Genomic DNA, 17,304 nt, shown 5'->3' on the forward strand with positions numbered 1-17,304 from the left:
AAGCAATGAGGCTTGTACAGGATCATGACTACCAAAGATTATCTACAGGGTACTTTGCCATGTTATTTATTTTACCTTAGTTTTTTGGTCTCAGATATCTCTATATCTTGCCTCATTGAAAACTGCAATAGGTAATATCCTAAGAGAAACAGAATATTGAAAATGATATCCTTAAACACCAATACAGAATTCGTAAGTGCACATTTCCTGCTGATAATAGTTCTTACCATTTTTTGAGAGTTTCTGTACACCAGGTATCCTGTTAATCATTTTATAAAAATCGTCATTTAATCTTTTACAACCATTCTATGAGGTAGTTCCTATAATTAGCCTCATATTATGGAGGAAGACACCACAGCTCAGAGAGGTTAAGTGCGTTAACTGAGATCACACAGCAAATAGCAGAAATCTGAGTTAGTCTTTTTAAAGAAAAGAAACAGCAAAGTGTGGGACTTTGGAATCAATAAGCACATGCCTTTTACTATGAGGAGAGAAAAGAGAAGTGTTTCTAAGCAAAGAGAAATAAGTGGAGATCCTAAAACTCAAAGTTATAGCCTATAATTCCTCCTTCCGCTAATTATTAATATTAAAAAGCCCCTCTTTCAGATATATATATTTCATATTGACAGCTTTCATGTTAAAAAGAGCCTTGCTTCAGGGCTCAAAAACACTAAACAGAACCATAACACAAGGATCAAACAATCCCATGCAAAGCTCATAATAAAGAAACACGTAACACCAGGGTTCCATTTCAGCTCATTTCATTTACTGTCCTTAAACCTTCTGCATCTTCCAGAAAAACACTCTAGACGGGAAGGTGATTCACCAGAAAGAAATCAGGCACATTAAGAAGTGAAGATGCCTGACTCATCCCTCCATAATCTGCATTTGGTGAGTATTTCTAGAAAATATAGCAATGTGTCACAGTCCTACAAATTTGAGGGGCAGTCTTTTGCATGAATCCATGAGTTTCAAGCAACTGTGGAACGAGAATAGAAAACAGGGCCAAGAGTAAGTAAGCAGACAATGTAAAGTGGAAACAGGAGACTGGGTCTTGACTGAAAGCATACAAAATCTTTGTGTTCTGACACATGGGGCTACTCAATATTTATATTTATTACACTTGCTAACGTCTTTGTTGAGACCTCGGAATGGGAGATACTATTTGGGGAGTAAAGATGAGAAGGGGTGAGAGAAAAGGAGAGGGGTATACACAAATGAGTTCTAGGGAGGGATTAAATGAACACTGTCCACTGACATCATCAAAACTGGGGAAGTTTTGTCACATTAGCACATTCCCTTCCTTTATTGCTATTTTTTTTAATGTATATTAAACTTATCCAGTGAAACCATCCAAAGACATACAAAGAAGAGTAATTATTTTGCCCTATCCTCAGGGCTTTTTATAAGATTTATTCTTCACTGTCCCAGCGAATGCCACTAGGATTTCCTCTGACCAAGAACAATCCTTTGCTATTTCAGGAGATACGTTTCATATCAGCGTGTCCTCCTGCTACTACTAACGTCATTTCATCTCCACGATCATTCTCAAAACCATGCAAAGCTTAACAACTTGTCTTTGCAACTGCTTAACCTTACTTTTTATACATAAAAATTATTAAATATGTGTAACTGTCTGGTGGAAGGGAGAATAATATAATAGCATGTCAATCAGGTAACAGTAAAGCTACATTTCATGAAAGGGAAGGTAATGCTTTCTCCAGAAAGTGAAGTCATCACTCCTTTATTTAACTGACATAATATTTATACCCCAAGTTTTAAATGGCAGCTACAAATAGAAATCAGGAGAGGGTAAATTCTCCAAGAAAATTGAGCCCCAAAATTTTACCATTTTAAGAGTTCTATTTTATATGTACATAGAAATCTTACTACTATTATGAGGATACCCATAGTAGGTCAGTTATACCTAACTCTACGAAAAATTTTAAATTAAGTAAACTCTACCTCTCTGAATACTGTTACCTCCTCAGAGCGCTCAACAGCAGGGTGCATGGAGTTTTACAGAGGGTCTCGGCAAGCAGGCAGTCCTGGGATACCTACACCATAAACAGAAATTCAGATAATCATTTCTGCAGTGATCTAGATGGCTTATAGTACAACTTCATTACGGACATTCACCGTGAAAACTGAGCTAGCATGACAGCATTGGTACTGTTAAAAGGGTAGAATAAAGGCACATGTGCAACTTCTAAGTATTGTCATTACTCTGCACAAGAGAGATCACGATTCAAGAGTGGCTTAAGTGACTCCTACAAGATCACATAAAGTAAGGAGTAGAATGGTGCTTTGACATTCCATCTTCCCATTTCTAGTCCTGGGCTGTTCTGGCTGCATTATTATTTGCCCTTCCTCAGAGCCAGCCAGTCCTGGCACAGGGGTTTTCCATTTTGCCTAAAGATGAGGCCAACCCAGAAGTTGGTAGGAAGAGTACTTTTCTGGTTTTGTGGCAGTCTATACCAAAGCATCTGTCTGAAAGGTATTTTATGGGTCAATCTACTTCCTTTCCTTTGAAACCTTGGTGTCCATGAGAATCTGAGGGAAACTGACAGTGGAAGGAACAAGGGTTTTTGGTCCTACTGACCTGAGTTTGAATTCTAGTAATACATTTACCATCTCTGTGTCTTATACAGCTGCTTAACTTCACTGAGCCTCACTTTTCACTTCTGTCAAATGGGCATAATAATATATGAAGGGTATATCTATTGATAGAGTAATTTTTTTAAAAATTCATTTATTTTATTTATTTATTTTTCACTGTGTTGGGTCTTCATTGCTACACACTGGCTTTCTTTAGCTGTGGAGAGCGGGGGCTACTCTTCGTTGCAATGCATGGGCTTCTCATTATGGTGGCTTCTCTTATTATGGAGCACGGGCTCTAGGGCACCCGGGCTTCAGTAGATGTGGCGCATGGGTTCTGTAGTTGTGGCTCGCAGGCTCTAGAGCGCAGGCTCAGTAGCTGTGGTGCACGGGCTTAGTTGTTCCACAGCATGTGGGAACTTCCCAGACCAGGGCTTGAACCCATGTCCCCAGCATTAGCAGGCGGATCCTTAACCACTGCACCACCAGGGAAGCCCTGAGAGTGTAATTTTTTTAAATGAGGATAAAACATCAGATAGCACAGGGGACAGGGAGAAGTGGGCAGTCATCTGCTGCATATTTTGAAAGAGGATCCGAAAGGATTGGCAATGGACTGAAGGGAGAAAGATAACACCTAATTCCTTGATAATACATAGAATTAAATTAGAAACCATAACAATTTAACTTACTGATCATCAGAAGCAGTAATCTTCTCAAATGCCAGACCAGACAAAAATAGTGGCAATGTACGTAACAGAGAATAAGTAACCAGAATGTATAAGGAACTCCAAAAATCAAGAACAAAGATGAACAAACATATAGAAAAAAATGGTGGTTCAAAGAAGAAATCTCAATGGACAAAGAACATAAAAAAAAAAAGCTCAGACTCACTAGAGGAAAACGCATATTAAAATAATGGAATTCCATTTTTCTTTTACTAGAATAGTAAACATGAAGAAGACAGACAAAATTCAGTGTTGTCCGAGAAGTGGAAAAAAATAGCATAATACTCTAGTTTACTTCTGGCTGAATCATGAATTGGTATCATCCTGGTGAGCAATTTTGTTATATTTATCAAAAGTAATACTACATATATCCTACAGCTTACTGATTCTTATTGCAGGGTATACTGGGTTCAAGCAACATGGACACAAGGAGACATATACTAAAAAGATTATTGCAGTGTTTTTTTGTTTTTGTATAGCAAAACTTGGAAATGACCTAAAAGTTGCATTGGAAAGGGAATAGGCAAATAAAATGTGCTATATTTATAGGATGGAATATTATGCAGCTGTTAAAATCAACTGATTTTATAGGCATCAATACAGATAAATGTCATAAATACTGTTACATTAAAAAAGCAACAAGAAGGAAAGATTTAAACATAAAATATTTAAACAAAATAGTATATATTGGTTGTTGGTATATATATGTGTGTACATAAAAATATAAACAATAGACTAGTTAAATATTACATCCTAAATTTATGGTAGGGAATTTTCAGCAGGAGGTACAGGCAGCTGAGAGAGTGAAGGGTGGAAGGAAAACAGGATATGGTAGTTAAAAGGGAATTTAGTTTCATCAATAATTTCTTTAAAAAGAAACAAACACACAAACCAGAAGTAAATTTGACTAGCCATAAACAGATGCTCATTTTTAGATAGTAGAAATACAGATGCTTATTATACTACCTTTTGTGCTTGTCTGTATCTTTAAATTTTTCTCAAAATAAAGGAAGTAAGAAAATAGGGAGGGAGGAAAGAAGGGAGGGAGAGAGGGAGGAAGGGAGGGAAGGAGGAAGTAAGTTAGCTCATCATCAGTTCCGGTGTGCACTTAAACTGGCCACAGATGGTTGGTTTCTTTAAGGATGAATCTCAAAACTGTTTTCATGATCAGTGAGAAGGATAGCGATTCCTCCCAGGTTGGCTCAGCTCGGAGGACTGAATTTAAGTTCAGCCAGCAGAGGGAACCATCTGTCATCTGGAAAGACACTCAGCCCTTAGCCAGGAGAACCCCTTCAGCACACACCAGTGCCTCTGGAACCACGGGGAAGAGGGAACATGCATTTACAGACAAAGTAAACTGAGAGCACACCACGGACATCTTTTCAACCTTTCTAAAAGGTTCGTTGTAATTTTACAGAATCAAGGGAACAATATGCTTGATTAGTTCTTCAGCCGACTTAGCAATTTTGCTTTTTCCGTTTCTCTCCTTGAAGCAAGTTTGCCGTTAACCTTATATGTTCTAGGGCTTGAGATTAGATTCTTCCCCCTCTAAAAGAGAATTTTTGCTTTAAAATAAAAGTTAGCTTTAAGATAATTCATTTTTGCCAGTAATACCAAAAGACGCTCGTTGAGACGAGGAGGTCATTCTTTAAGGAGGCTAGAATTGTAAAGAATGTTCCGTCTCTTCCTGGAGGGAGAATCTGTGGAGGAAAAAAGCTTGCAGGAAAGTTCAGTAATCATGAAGTAAAAGCCCCAAAAGACTTCCTCCTGGGCCAATACTGTGTTTAAAAATGCCTTATCTGTACACTTCCTTGAGAAACCTTAAGGCCTTGAAGAAGCAGTTAGTCAAACCCTTAAAGGAAAATCTGGCAATCCCTCTATCTTTACATAATGCAGCCAGGAGGCAAAGGGCACCAATTCAAGGCCGTATATGCCTCAATTGCTTCGCCCCATCACAGCCCTGATATTTAAATTTCATCCTTTTATGTGTATCATCCTACAGATGGGATTTGGGTTGGTTTCTAACAATAAAACAAACAAACAAGGTAGAAAGGGAATGTTATGAATAACTTACCAATGTAAATGTGCTATTTTGTGCCTTTGAATTTGGGTGATGATAAACATGATTCTGCACATGGAAATTAGACTTTTCAGAACTACTACACAGAATCATTTAATTTGTCTGAGTAAGTACTTATAATAACGTGGCTGCTCTGCACCACAAAAAACATTGGATTTTCAAATGAACAAATGAAATATGTGATAACTCCTTATAAATGGAACTGCAGCAAAGGACATGCAGTAGCAGATCCTTTTGAGATACTAAAACAAAAGAAGTTGGATTTAACATGAGAGACCTGAAGGATGAGAAGGAGGTAAAGAAGGGCTAGAGGATGGCCTTCTGGGGAGAGAGAATACAACATTCAAAGGCAGAGTATATAGTGTCTTCATTGTTATTGAAAGTCAGTGCAAATTGTCCACTGAATGGACCATTTTATAATGACTTTTTAAAATAAATTTATTTATTTATTTATTTATTTTTGGGTGTGTTGGGTCTTCGTTTCTGTGCGAGGGCTTTCTCTAGTTGCGGCAAGCGGGGGCCACTCTTCATCGCGGTGGGTGGGCCTCTCACTATCGCGGCCTCTCTTGTTGGGAGCACAGGCTCCAGACGTGCAGGTTCAGTAGTTGTGGCTCACGGGCCTAGTTGCTCCGCGGCATGCGGGATCCTCCCAGACCAGGGCTCGAACCCGTGTCCCCTGCATTGGCAGGCAGACTCTCAACCACTGCGCCACCAGGGAAGCCCTGGATGGACCATTTTAACTGAACAACTATGTATCCAATACCTACTATGCACCAGGCACTGTGCTGAGCCCTGGGACATAACAGTAAGCAAGACAGATATGAACCCATGCCCTCAGTCTTTCCTCCTGATACTTATTCCTGTTTGAAAACTGCACTAAAGTCAACATTCGCTTTGTAAACCAGTAAATTCCACCTTCAGTTTTGATCCAAAAGAGAGTCTACCAGCATGGAAAAACTGTAGTGCTTTCTCTGGTCAGACAAAGAAGGCTACATAAGCTAGTAATTCCCTTTCAGCCTTAGGGATCAGGAAACCTACAACCAAATTTAGTTCTCTCATTCCATGGACCTACCAACTTATACTAGTAAAGATGGTCACATTTCTGTCTTATGGTTGTTTTAGTACTTGCACACTACCTTTGATTTAGTAAACAGCCTCAAATTCTTTGGGAAGTTGGTAAAAGAGGGGGAGGAAGGGAAAGTAGAAGAGGAACATAAGGGAGTTTCTTGAGGTCCAAAGTGCCTTTTGCAGTTTTCACAGCACCTTCCACAGATGCTGAATGGAAAGCACTTAATAACTTTGCACTGATGAATGGATCAATGACGAATACAAAGCTTTCCTGGCTCAACTTGGGTTCCATTATGGGGGATGGGAGGAAGTGAAACTTATTTCTCTCTAATCTCCAGTTTGAAAGGGAGAGCTCAAAACAGTAGGTGAAAAGTTTAGCATGATTGTCATTGTGAAGCAGCTCAATAACCAAACAGAAGAGCCATGGTAACCACAAGAAGAGAGGGGTAAGAGGATTTTAAACTGATGTCTAAGTAACAGGGAAAAATGTTAGGGTTCTTTATGACAAAATGGAAATATATTTGCAATTCTATTTCCTGATGTTCTCTCACTTATGTTGGGGAAAAAAACTGTTAGTCCTTTTGCTTTAAAACTCCCCATTGGGAAAATTAAACTATAATCTATCTGGTTAATTCTAGGAAGAGGATGAATAAATTTAAAAGAAGTTTAGAAGACACCCACTTTATCAATATCAGAGCACTGTGGAGTTTGGTCTTTTTCATAGCTAAATCCATCCCATTCACACAAGAAAACAACAAATGTTGCATTCAAGGAGGTATTAAAACATCTCATCCCTGTTGTTAGTCCAACATATTAATGAGACTTTCTGAATTAATCTCTGATCACGAACTGTCTGTTGACGTGATATAACTGCAGTAAATAGTGTACAGCTTGCTTCAAGTAGCTAAGACCAGTTTCACGATGCTTCAGTTCTTCGACAGGTAGAAAATTAAATCATTCTGTATTCACCTAAGATTAAATCATTTCTGTATTCTCCTAAGACTGAATCATTTCTATATTCCTCAGAAACTCTTAAATTCTAACAAGTACATCACTTCCCCAACTAGTTGATAAACAGAAAAGAAAATATTATTATGGGATGGTACTTGAGGAAATAGTTAAAAGGTAAAACTCAGAAAACAAGATTGTGAAGATGTATGATGAGGAGATTCTCAAAACGGCAAGGTGAGGGAAGGAAGGAGTTGCAGCTGAATAATGTATGTTTTTAAAAGGTAAGCTATTCCTTAAAGCAATTACCAAAACGTGAGAGTTCCTTTCATGGTTCTCAACCTTATACTCTGAAAGGGAACTTCTTATAATGCAAGACTAAGAGAGCCAATTACTTCAGCACCAAGCTACATCCTAAATCTCTGGACTTGGCAGTTCAAAAAAACTCTTGGAAAGTGTTCTTATAAAATCTTCACTAACAGCTCTGACTTCATAAATGTAGATTCTAAAAGGATGAATGAAAACTAACCAATTAGATAGCAAAGTAGAGAAGAGAGAGCACTGAATAAAAGACCTACCAGAGTTTCAGTTATACCTCCACGACTAACTAGCTCTGAGACTTAGATCATATTTATAATAAAAATCATAATCATGAAAAATTAATAATCACAGCACATAGTGTGCCAAGAGCTTCCCATACATTATCTAATGTAATCTTTATTACAACCTGAGAAACTTTCATGGAGTTGAGTAGCTTGTCCAAGACCACCCAGCTGCTTTGAGGGGTGGGATCAGGATTCGAACACAAGCCTCTCCAACCCCAGAGCCCAGCCTTTAATGATCCATTCTGCAGACAAGTTCAGTAACCGCCTAAGATGATATAAAAGGCTTCTATCAGCAATGAGGTACTAAAATTTATGAGGCAAGATAGGATAATGGAAAAAGCTCAGGTTTTGAAGTGACTTGTGGCCCAGGAGAGCAGCTTCTTCTCTAAGCCTTGGATTCTCAGATAACACTACTTACTTTACAGGCTGTCCTAAGGATTAGAGACAATACTAGAGCTACTAGCCCACAGTAATAATAATGATAGCTAACATTAACACAATGCTTACTATGTGTCAGGGGCTAAGCCTTTTTCACACAGTAAATCATGCAGTCACAATGACTTAAAGAATACTATTGTTTTTATTCCTGTTTTACAGATGCGGAAACAGAGGCAAAGACAGTTACCAGACCTAAATCACAGTTACTAAACTGAAGATCTGGGATTCCAATCCAGACAGAATGACTCACTCAACGAATCATACATATTGCATATTGGACACATACTGATACAAGAAAGACCTCTGCTGTTTCCCAAAATCTGTGTTAATCTCACCCAGAGTTCAAGATAAATTCAGCAGAAGAGAACAATCCATATGGACATCCAGATGGTCTGCCTATTTCTGGCAGTCAGCCAATTATATACTTAAAAAAGAAAGCAAAACAAAACAAAAAAAACCCCTTGACTTCAATAGGAATTAGCTAGAGAGTGACACATCACATATATCATAGATATGTATACACATATATGGCTAAGCTTTTCTTTGTTCTGTTTCCTGGCTGATTGCTTCCTTCATGTTGATATCCTGTTGCTTTCGTTTTACATATAAAACCACCAAAGCTCCATAAAAGTTACTTTTCTGCTTTCAACCTGGGAGAAATTCAGTCTCTTACTCTCCTAAAACATTATTTTAATAACATATTTTATTTAACCTAGTATATAAAAATATTATTTCAACATGTAATAAAAATTAACAAGATACTTTACATGTTTTATATGAAGTACAATATTCAAAAATCTTAATATGTTTTACATTTACAGTTCATCTCAAGTCAGACAAGCTATGTTTCAATGCTCAGTAGCCACATGTTGCTAGTGGCTACCATAGTGGACAACACAGGCCTAGAGTGACTGGCTTCCTGGTTGGTATTTCTAGGTCTCTTTTCTTGGGCTGGTCAAAGTCCCCAGAAAAGTGTCTTTCAATCTCGTGCCTAGCTGCCATTGTTCTGGGATTTAAGTGTGGGAAAGAGTGGAAGCCCCGTTATGCAGACTTTCACTTAATCCCCCTGTTTTCATCACCATAGCTCTGTCCTCAGCTATGCCCAGTGACCCCAGTCACAGATCCTGTGCTTCACCCCCCTCCAGCCTTCCTTCTGGGGAGTGGAGGAACGGTGAGAGGGACAGCTCCCAGGCTATGAAGGTTAGGCAACGACTCTGGGGATCTAATATTATTTACTGTTTTTTCAACATTCTTTTCGTATTCCTTCACTCTCACTTTTGTAGATTTATAATGCCACTAATTCCTTAGATTTCACATTTTTTTCCTTCTAAATCAGTCTCTGGCCTTTTTAGGCAGCTTCTACAATTACACTGTTATCTTCCCAATTCTTTTTGTTCACGTGTCCCCCCTTTTTAATTAAACTTCTTATTTTGAGATAATGTTGTTAGAAAAAAATACAGAGAGATTCCATGTACCCTTTACCCAATTTCTCCCAGCGGTAACATCTTGCAAGTCTACAGTACAATAGCACAAGCAGAATACTAACTTTGATACACTCAAGATACAGAATGTTTTCATCACCATAGAGATCTGCCTACCGCCCTTCTATAGCCACACCCATCGCCCTCCCACCTCACACTGACTTAACCCTTGACAACCACAAATCTGTTCTTCATTTATATAATTATGTCACTTTAAGAATGCTATATAGGGCTTTCCTGGTGGTGCAGTGGTTAAGAATCTGCCTGCCAATGCAGCGGACATGGGTTTGAGGACTGGTCCTGGAAGATCCCACATGCCGCGGAGCAACGAAGCCCGTGTGCCACAACTACTGAGCCTGCGCTCTGGAGCCCATGAGCCACAACTACTGAAACCCATGCACCCTAGAGCCCATGCTCTGCAACAAGAGAAGCCACCACAATGAGAAGCCCGCGCACCGCAATGAAGAGTAGCCCCCGCTCACCACAACTAGAGAAACTCCACGTGCAGCAGTGAAGACCCAACACAGCCAAAAATAAATTTTAAAAAAAAGGAAGAAAAAAAAGAATGCTATATAAATGGAATCATACAGTATGTAATCTTTGGGAATTGCCTTTTTTCTCCCATAGCCTAAATCTCTGAAGGTTCAGTCAGGTAGTTAGTTCCACGTTATCAATAGCTCATTGCTGAGTAGTGCTCTGTGGTTTGGATATACTACTGTTTCTTTAACCATTCACCCAGTACAGGTCGTCTGTGTTGCTTCCAGTTTTTGGCTACTACAAATAAATCTACTATGAACATTCATGCACAGGTTTTATGAGAACATAAATTTTCATTCCCTCAGGATAAATGCCCAGGAGTACAGTAAGTGAATGTTTAGTTTTATAAGAAACTGCCAAACTATTTTGCGGAGTACTGGTACCATTTCACATTCCCACCAGCAATATATGAGTAATCCAGTTTCTCTGCATCCTCATTAGCATTTGGTGTTATCACTATTTTTTTTTAAGCCAGTCCAATAGGTATATGGTGACATATCTCTGTGGTTTTAATTTACATTTCCCTGATGGCTAATAATATTGAACATATTTTGATGCACTTACTTGCCATCTATAAAACCTCTTCAGTGAAATACCTCTTCATGACTTTTGTCCATTTTCTAACTGGATTGCTTGGGGTTTTTTTTAGCCATTATTTGAGAGGTCTATATATATTCTAGATACTAGTCCATTGTCAGATATATGGTTTGTAAATACTTTCTCCCAGTCTGTATCCGTCTTTTCATCCTCTTATCAGGGTCTTTTAAAGAGCAAAAGTTTTAATTCTGATGATGTCTAATATGTGATTTTTTTTCCTTTTATGAATTGTGTTTCAATGTCAAGTCTAAGAACTTTTTGTCTAGCCCTGGATCCCAAAGATTTTCTCTTATGTTTTCTTCTAAAAGTTTTATAGTTTCATGTTTTACATTTAAGTCCATTATACATTTTGAGGTAACTTTTACATAAGGTATAAGACTTAATTTTAGGTTCATTTTTTGCTGATTGCTCCAGGATCATTTTTGAAAAGTCTCTCTTTTTTTTTTTTTCCCATTGAGGGATTTGTACATTTGTCAAAAATCAGTTGGGAATATTCACTGAGTCTATTTTTTGGCTTCTCTATTCTGATCCATTGACATACATGTCTATCACTTCATGAACAGCCACATAGTAACTGTAAAATAAGCCTTAAAATCAGGTAGACTGATTCCTCCCACTTTATTCTTCTTTTCAATATTATTTTAGCTATTCTAGTTCCTTTGTCTTCATATAAATTTTAGAATAATCTTGTCCATATAAAAAGTCATACTGGGATTTTGGTAAGAGCTGCATTAAATATGTATATCAATTTGGGAAGAATTGGTATCTTTACTATGCTGAGACTTCCAAATCATGAACATGGTATGTCTCCCATTTGTTTAGATTTTCTTTGATTTCAGTCATCAGCATTATGTCACAGTGAGCATACAAGTTCTGTGAATGATTTATTGTATTTATACCTAAGTATTTCATAATTTTGAGCTACTGTAAATTGCATTTTTAAATACAGTGTCTACATGTTCATTGCTAGTATGCAGAAATACAATTGATTTTTAAAAACTGTCTGTATCCTACAACCTTGTGGAACTCACTTACTTTTAGGAGGTTTCTTTTCTTTTCTTTTTTTTTTTTTAGATCACTTAAGTATATTCTAAGTAGAAAATCATGTCATTAGCAATAGTGACAGTTTTGTTTCTTCCTTTCTATCTGTATGCCTTTTATTTCTTTTTATTGCCTTATTGCATTGACTAGAGCTTCCTGCACTATGTTGAATAGGAGTAGCAAGAATAGACATCCTTACCTTACTTCCCACACTTAGGGGGGAAGCATTGTTTTTCATCATTTGGTATAAATGTCAGATGAGGGTAATAAAAAAGAGGCTCTTCATCAAGTTGACAAAGTTCCCCTTATTCTTAGTTTTCTGACAGTTTTTATACTTTTTCTGCATCAATTGATAAAATCATGTGATTTTTTTTTTCCTCTTTAGTCTGTTATTATGGTGCATTACATTGATTGACTTTTTAATTTTGATCCAGTCTTGAATTCCTGGAATAGACCCCATTTGGTTACAGTGTATAATTCTTTTTTTTTCCCCTGAATTCTACTTGCTAATATTTTGTTAAGGATTTTTGTGTCTATATTGATGAAGTTATTGGTATACCATAGTTTTCTTTTTTGTATTGTTTGTGTCTGGCTTTGGTATCTGGGTAATACTAGTTTCATAAAAATGAATTGGGCAGTGGAAGTGTTCTCTTCTATTTCCTGGAAGAGTCTGTATAAAACTGGTGCTTATTCCTCATTAAAAATTGGGTAGAATTCTCCAGTAAAATCATCTGGGCCTGGAAATTTCCTTTTGGGGAATTTTAAAATTATGAGTTCAATTTCCTCAATAGTTATAATAGGGCTATTCAAATTATCTCTTTCAAATTTGGTGAATTGTGGCAGTTTGTTTTTCAAGGAAAGTGGATCTTTTTTTCTAAGTTGTCAAATTTATGTGTATAAAGTTTTTCATAGCATTCCTTTATTATCCTTTTGATATCTGCAGGATCTATAGTACTATCCCCTGTTTCATTCCTGATATTGTTAATTTGTGTCTTTAGTCTTTTTTTCTTTATCAGTCTTCCTAGATGTTTGTCAATCTTTTTAACTTTTTCAAAGAACCAGCTACTTCTGCCTTCTTTTAATTAATGCTTGTATGATACATCTCTTTCCATCGTTTAACCTTCAGTCTGCCTCTACTATTATATTCGAAGTGAGTTTCTTATAGACAGTGTCTAGTTAGGTCATGTTTTTTAAACAATTCTTTCACTCTTTACATGGTATATTTAAACCATTTAGCTTTAATGTAATTATCGGTATTTTAGGACTGAAACTACCACTTTATTTTTGTTTGTTTTCTGTTTATTCTCCCTGGTTTGTACTTTTGTTTTCTTTTTTCTGCCTTCTGGTAGGCTCTTTGAATATTTTTTGGAATTCTACTTCGATTTATCTGAAGTTTTTTGTGTTCATCTCCTTGTAAAACTTATTTAGTGGCTGCTCTAGGTACTGCATTATATATTCATAACTTATCACAACCTACTGGTATTGTCTTACAGTTTGAGCAAAGTATAGAAACCTTACCTCCCTTTATGTCCTATTACCAATGTCCATTTATAATACAGTTATCTTAAATATTTCCAACACTTCCATCCATATCAAAGAGTGTTGTAATTTTTGCTTTAGTCTTCAAACATAATTTAGAAATCTCAAGAGGAAAAAGTAAGCCTACTATATTTACCAATATTTTTGCTTGCTGTGTTTTTTCCTGGTGTTCCAGGGCTTCTTTTTTTTAATTTATTTTTTATCGTTTCCTTTCTGTTAGCCATTCTTTTAGAGTAGGTCTGCTGGTGACAAAATCTGTTAGTTTTCCTTCATCTGAGAATATCTTGACTTCCCCTTCATTCCTGAAGGGTGTTCTCACTGGTTATAGGATTCTGGGTTGATTCTGGGTTGACTGCTATTTTCATTCAGTACTTGAAAGCCTTAAGTTCCTGAATCTCAGCAGAAACTCAAAAATAAAACATGTAGGGAGAGCTAAGAATGTATATATACAATAAGCTGGATCCTATTGAGTTGAAATGTCACTGGCTACAAGGAACTCTGATACTGGCAGGACGAAAAGACATGTAAAAAATCATTACAATTACATGCGATTAAGTGCAAAAATACAGGTATGTACTGGTCATGGCGCTGACACAGAAACAGTGAGCAGCAATGCTTGGGAGAATCAGCAGAAGCTTCTCAGAGGAGACGTGTGAGCTAGATTCTGAAGGTTGGGTAGTAAAAGGAGTTTCCAAGAGGGAGAAGCACATGCAAAAGCCCTGAGAGAAGTAAAGATGGCACATTTGGGAAATGACACAAACTAATGCCTGGATGAAGTACAAGACATGTGAAGGAGCAAAGGGAGATGAAGTGGAAAGACAGGTAAGGGAGGGACACTGGGGGTCCTCATCCCCTACTAAGGAGTTTAGACTTAATTCTATGTACCACAGGGAGCTGAAAGATGAAACTGGTCAACATAATATTCAAAGCAGAGGCTTCTACTATTCTACCCTTTTAAAAAGTAGCTTTTTAATGTATTATTAACATTATCTTTATTTTAATAATTATCAAAATTTAGTTTACATGCAAGTAGGAAGTGTTAATAGCCAGTAAAAATAGAAGACTCAGCCAAGCCCCTGCCTACTACCCTCCACTGTAAACATGCTCCATCCTGCCTGGGGGATGATTTCAGTGTCTCTGTGATCAATGAATGAAGCAGCATGGAATGAGATCATGGCTAGATGGCAGCACATTAAGTCAGTGTTTCAGCTTTCCTGTAGCTTTGAATTCCCCAATTTTGGTCAGTTTTTGTCAAAACCTTACCATCACTTAACGTATATTTTGCATCATTTACTAAATGAAAAATTTCTAATACCAGTAGATCAGAAAAAAATATCATATTTATGCACAGAGTGGTCACATTCTGAGCTCCAGAAATACCCAGGGGACCTTCAGAGACAGGCACTGTTCTACTGCCCCAACCTCATTTATTATGCTGACCCTTTGCCCAGCCACATACCCCTCCCCACCTGCTATGAGCATCTAGAGTCTTTTCTAGAATTGAGATGGAATTCTTTTCCGGTTTCACATAGGTAGGTATCATACTTTTCCTGAAAAATTATTTCAGAAAGGGTAGAAACAAATAAAAAGCAGAATAAAACATCTCTACCCGGTAACCTAAGTGCTAATCTAATCACAGCCTTATTCCCTTTTCAGTCCAATTATTAAAAAGAAATGTCTTGTGACCACCTAGAGGGATGGGATGGGGAGGGTGGGAGGGAGGGAGATGCAAGAGGGAAGAGAAATGGGAACATATTGTATATGTATAACTGATTCACTTTGTTATAAAGCAGAAGCTAACACACCATTGTAAGGCAATTATACCTCAATAAAGATGTTAAAAAAAAAAAAAAAAAAAAAAAAGAAATGTCATATTTACCACTACTGAATTATACACCTAAAAATGGTTAAAATGGCAAATTTTATATTATTCAGAATAAAATACTGAATACTTTTTCAGAATAAAATTTTTTTTCAAAGTTAAAAAGAAAGAAATAAAGAAGAGAAAAGAATTGAGTGCCACATTCATGCTTCCTTTCAAAGGCAGACATTGTCCTTGCCTTGGAGATAAGGAAGGTGAGACCCACTTGGGTACTTGATCTAATTTAGACCTGGTGGTACGGGTTCTACACCTGAGTTATTAGGAGCTCTCCAGCTCAGTCTTCCTTGAGGAAAGAAATCCTCAGAGCCCGATGGCCTTGAAAGAAATGTCAAACTTTTTTAAAACAGAAAAAGAACATATAAAAGTTTCTCACTGAAAATGAAGACGTGAACTAGAATATTAAAAGACAGGGAGTAAGGAGCCAAAAATCATGGCGTTTAGGCCAATGTACTTCAAAATGGGAAGAAAACTGTTTGCATTCCCTTGCCATTAAAGATAATTTTCTTTTAATTCCCATTTCTTTTATGGTGTATCTGTTGTTTTCTGTTTTGTCTCTATGGCTGCTATTCTACAATAAGTTAACTTTATGAGTATAAACTAGAATCTGCATATGTTCCAGCTCCATACTTTTTGATGAACTTGACAATTTAAATGGATTAAACTATTTAATGGTTTAATCACAGGTGAAAAATTATTCCCACAAAGTTCCTAACTTGTGAGAAAGTATCCTTTATGGAAATATTTTCCAATCTGGATAAGTACTGAGATTCCTTCCTACCTGTAGGCTTGTTAGTTAAATTTCAAAGGTTGTTATGTCAAGGGAGAACAACACAAACCAACCTGGGAATCTGCTTTTCTGAACTATGTAGATTGGCCATACTGATTTAGAATTGACTTATATGCTTCCCTCCAAGCTCTACACAGATTTTTATTTCCGCCATATCACTCTTGACATCTTTTTCTACACTGCCTTGAAGACTTTCTCATACAGTTATGCAACAAACTATATCTCAATTATGCAAAAATAATCAGGGAGACTGGCGTTTTTTGTAGAAAACATATGGCCTATCAGAAGTGACAGCCTGAATTTCTGCCCATATTATGACATGACTTTACTGAGGGCATCATCTCATACATGCAATATACAATATTGTGTCTAATAGATTTGTGTAAAATGCCTAAAACTACGAAAACACAATTCCATAAGTTAGGATTGTCTTATCATGCAGCACTATCCTTGACAATAAAAGAACAAATGAAAAGTCCACTACCTTCATTGCAACAGTGTGTTACTGATTTTGACTTTGGATGTTACTGATCTTTACTTTACCCTCCTATGTCTTGGGTCACTATTTTATCTAGAGAACCTGAAACCCATTTATTCATCCATACCTACCATATGGAACCTTAGACTTTCTTAATGACCCAATAGATTTTTGGATGCTTAACTCTCCTTTTTTTTAAGTTGTCTTGTTTAGAATAAATGAAAGTTAAGATTGTGGCAGTAAAGGACAAGCTGTCAATCTATTAAATAAATTCCTGTTGAAAAGTAAGTGCATGCATTGTGTATTAACATAATTTATTAGAACAATTAGAACACATCCTTGTTGTCTTTTAATTAGATTATTCCTTGTTCTGGTAATTACACCAGACAAGGGAGAATAATAGTTTTAGGATTCTAAGATGTAGACTATGAGGAAAGAGAATGATCAATAATGCTAATTTACTGGAACACTTAAATTCCCAGAAAGAGATCTTTTATCAT

General features: G+C 36.9%; 1 protein-coding gene across 14 annotated transcripts in view; it reads right to left on the minus strand.

Moving 5' to 3' along the window:
- Positions 1-17,304, minus strand: part of FHIT (fragile histidine triad diadenosine triphosphatase) — a 1,480,075-nt gene that overhangs the window by 1,058,432 nt on the left and 404,339 nt on the right. For 8 of the 14 annotated variants that reach the window (XM_082412424.1, XM_082412412.1, XM_082412416.1 and 5 more), the window contains one exon: positions 1,966-2,057. The exons of 3 other annotated variants lie outside the window; for them this stretch is intronic. In XM_082412424.1, coding sequence (XP_082268550.1) covers positions 1,966-2,013 — 48 coding nt within the window. In that variant the 5' untranslated portion in view covers positions 2,014-2,057. The remainder of the gene's footprint in view (positions 1-1,965; positions 2,058-17,304) is intronic. 3 more of the 14 variants (XM_082412414.1, XM_082412428.1, XM_082412413.1) reach the window with 1 other exon arrangement.

Source organism: Balaenoptera physalus (genome assembly GCF_965194825.1).
Source record: "Balaenoptera physalus genome assembly, chromosome: 11".
NCBI classification, from domain to species: domain Eukaryota; kingdom Metazoa; phylum Chordata; class Mammalia; order Artiodactyla; family Balaenopteridae; genus Balaenoptera; species Balaenoptera physalus.